This window comes from Pollachius pollachius (assembly GCF_949987615.1).
Source record: "Pollachius pollachius genome assembly, chromosome: 11".
Taxonomy (NCBI): domain Eukaryota; kingdom Metazoa; phylum Chordata; class Actinopteri; order Gadiformes; family Gadidae; genus Pollachius; species Pollachius pollachius.
This window is the reverse complement of record NC_136944.1, coordinates 8,012,850-8,013,957: the sequence shown is the minus strand read 5'-3', so window position 1 is coordinate 8,013,957 and position 1,108 is coordinate 8,012,850. Positions and strand designations below refer to the sequence as shown.

The following is a 1,108-nucleotide window of genomic DNA, read 5'->3' as shown; positions in this document are numbered from 1 at the left end:
TGAAATTGAAGGCTCCATGTTTCTTAAACAGATCCCCACTCCAGGTATCTTTACATCTACACAAGCAGTCAGCCAGAGAAGCTTCTATATGTTTATCAGAGAAAGAACAAAGTTATTACCAACAATAATAAAATGAGGAAAACATCGCCATAGTTGATAACGCAAACCAGGCCTGGTGATGGATGAAATTGCAAGGCCATAAAACAGGGTTCAGGTATTTGTAAAGAATTGTCATAAACTATATTGCTTATCGATACCTAATGTTTAATTGCTGAAAAATACTTGTTCAATATTAAGCAAGCCATACAAAACATATTTACTTCCAACGTGTTTAACAATTTGTCTTGATTAAAGGCAGTAGGCCCTGTTCACATTCTCGACGGGATTCTCGGTCAAAGTGGGGAGTAACCTCCCCACTTTGTTACTAATGAGTTTCAACAAATATGTGGCCTCATTTTGAACCAATATATTCAATCCTTTTTGTCTCACCCATAACAAGATTGCAACGTAAAAGACTATTAATTAAATATTCCTTTATTGTACAATGTCTATCCGGATTCATTGTTTGACATACAATGCTCTTACAAAAATACTTCTGTTTGATCAATATTTCTAGCAGGTAAATGTCACCTTTACATTTCCTCCACTCATTGAGAACATACAATATGTAAGTGTGAAACATCAGACAGGCGACATTAGTTAGACACTGGTTCTAAATCTTTAAGCCTCTATCATACATTCATTTTTTTATTTTTTTTTTTATTTATCATACATACTCTACTGATAGGGGAAGCAAATGTGCGTGTGTATGGGTGCTGGGGTATGAGTATGTGAAAGAAGAAATAATAGACCCCCCCCCCTAGAAAGTGCACATGGTGCTTGAAGAAGAATAACGTGCAATGGTGGACAACGTGGCTGGTAGTGTATTCATGTTGGCGGCCCACACATAGAAGAATCTAAATAATGAGAGTGATTTAATACGATATATTCGGGACCATTTAAGTGCACGCGGTGCATTATCCCGAAGAGCAGCACTTCTTCTTTTCTACGTAGAGGACTCTGTTGCAGCGCGGGCATGTGTGGTACGCGTCCTTAAAGTTTTTCAGGA

At 37.6% G+C, this 1,108-nt stretch overlaps 1 protein-coding gene across 1 annotated transcript in view; it reads right to left on the bottom strand.

Moving 5' to 3' along the window:
- Positions 1-516: 516 nt before the first annotated feature.
- Positions 517-1,108, bottom strand: part of litafd (LITAF domain containing) — a 7,336-nt gene continuing 6,744 nt past the window's right edge. The window contains exon 5 of the mRNA XM_079746936.1: positions 517-1,108. This exon is cut by the window's right edge and continues 32 nt beyond it. Coding sequence (XP_079603062.1) covers positions 1,017-1,108 — 92 coding nt within the window. The 3' untranslated portion in view covers positions 517-1,016.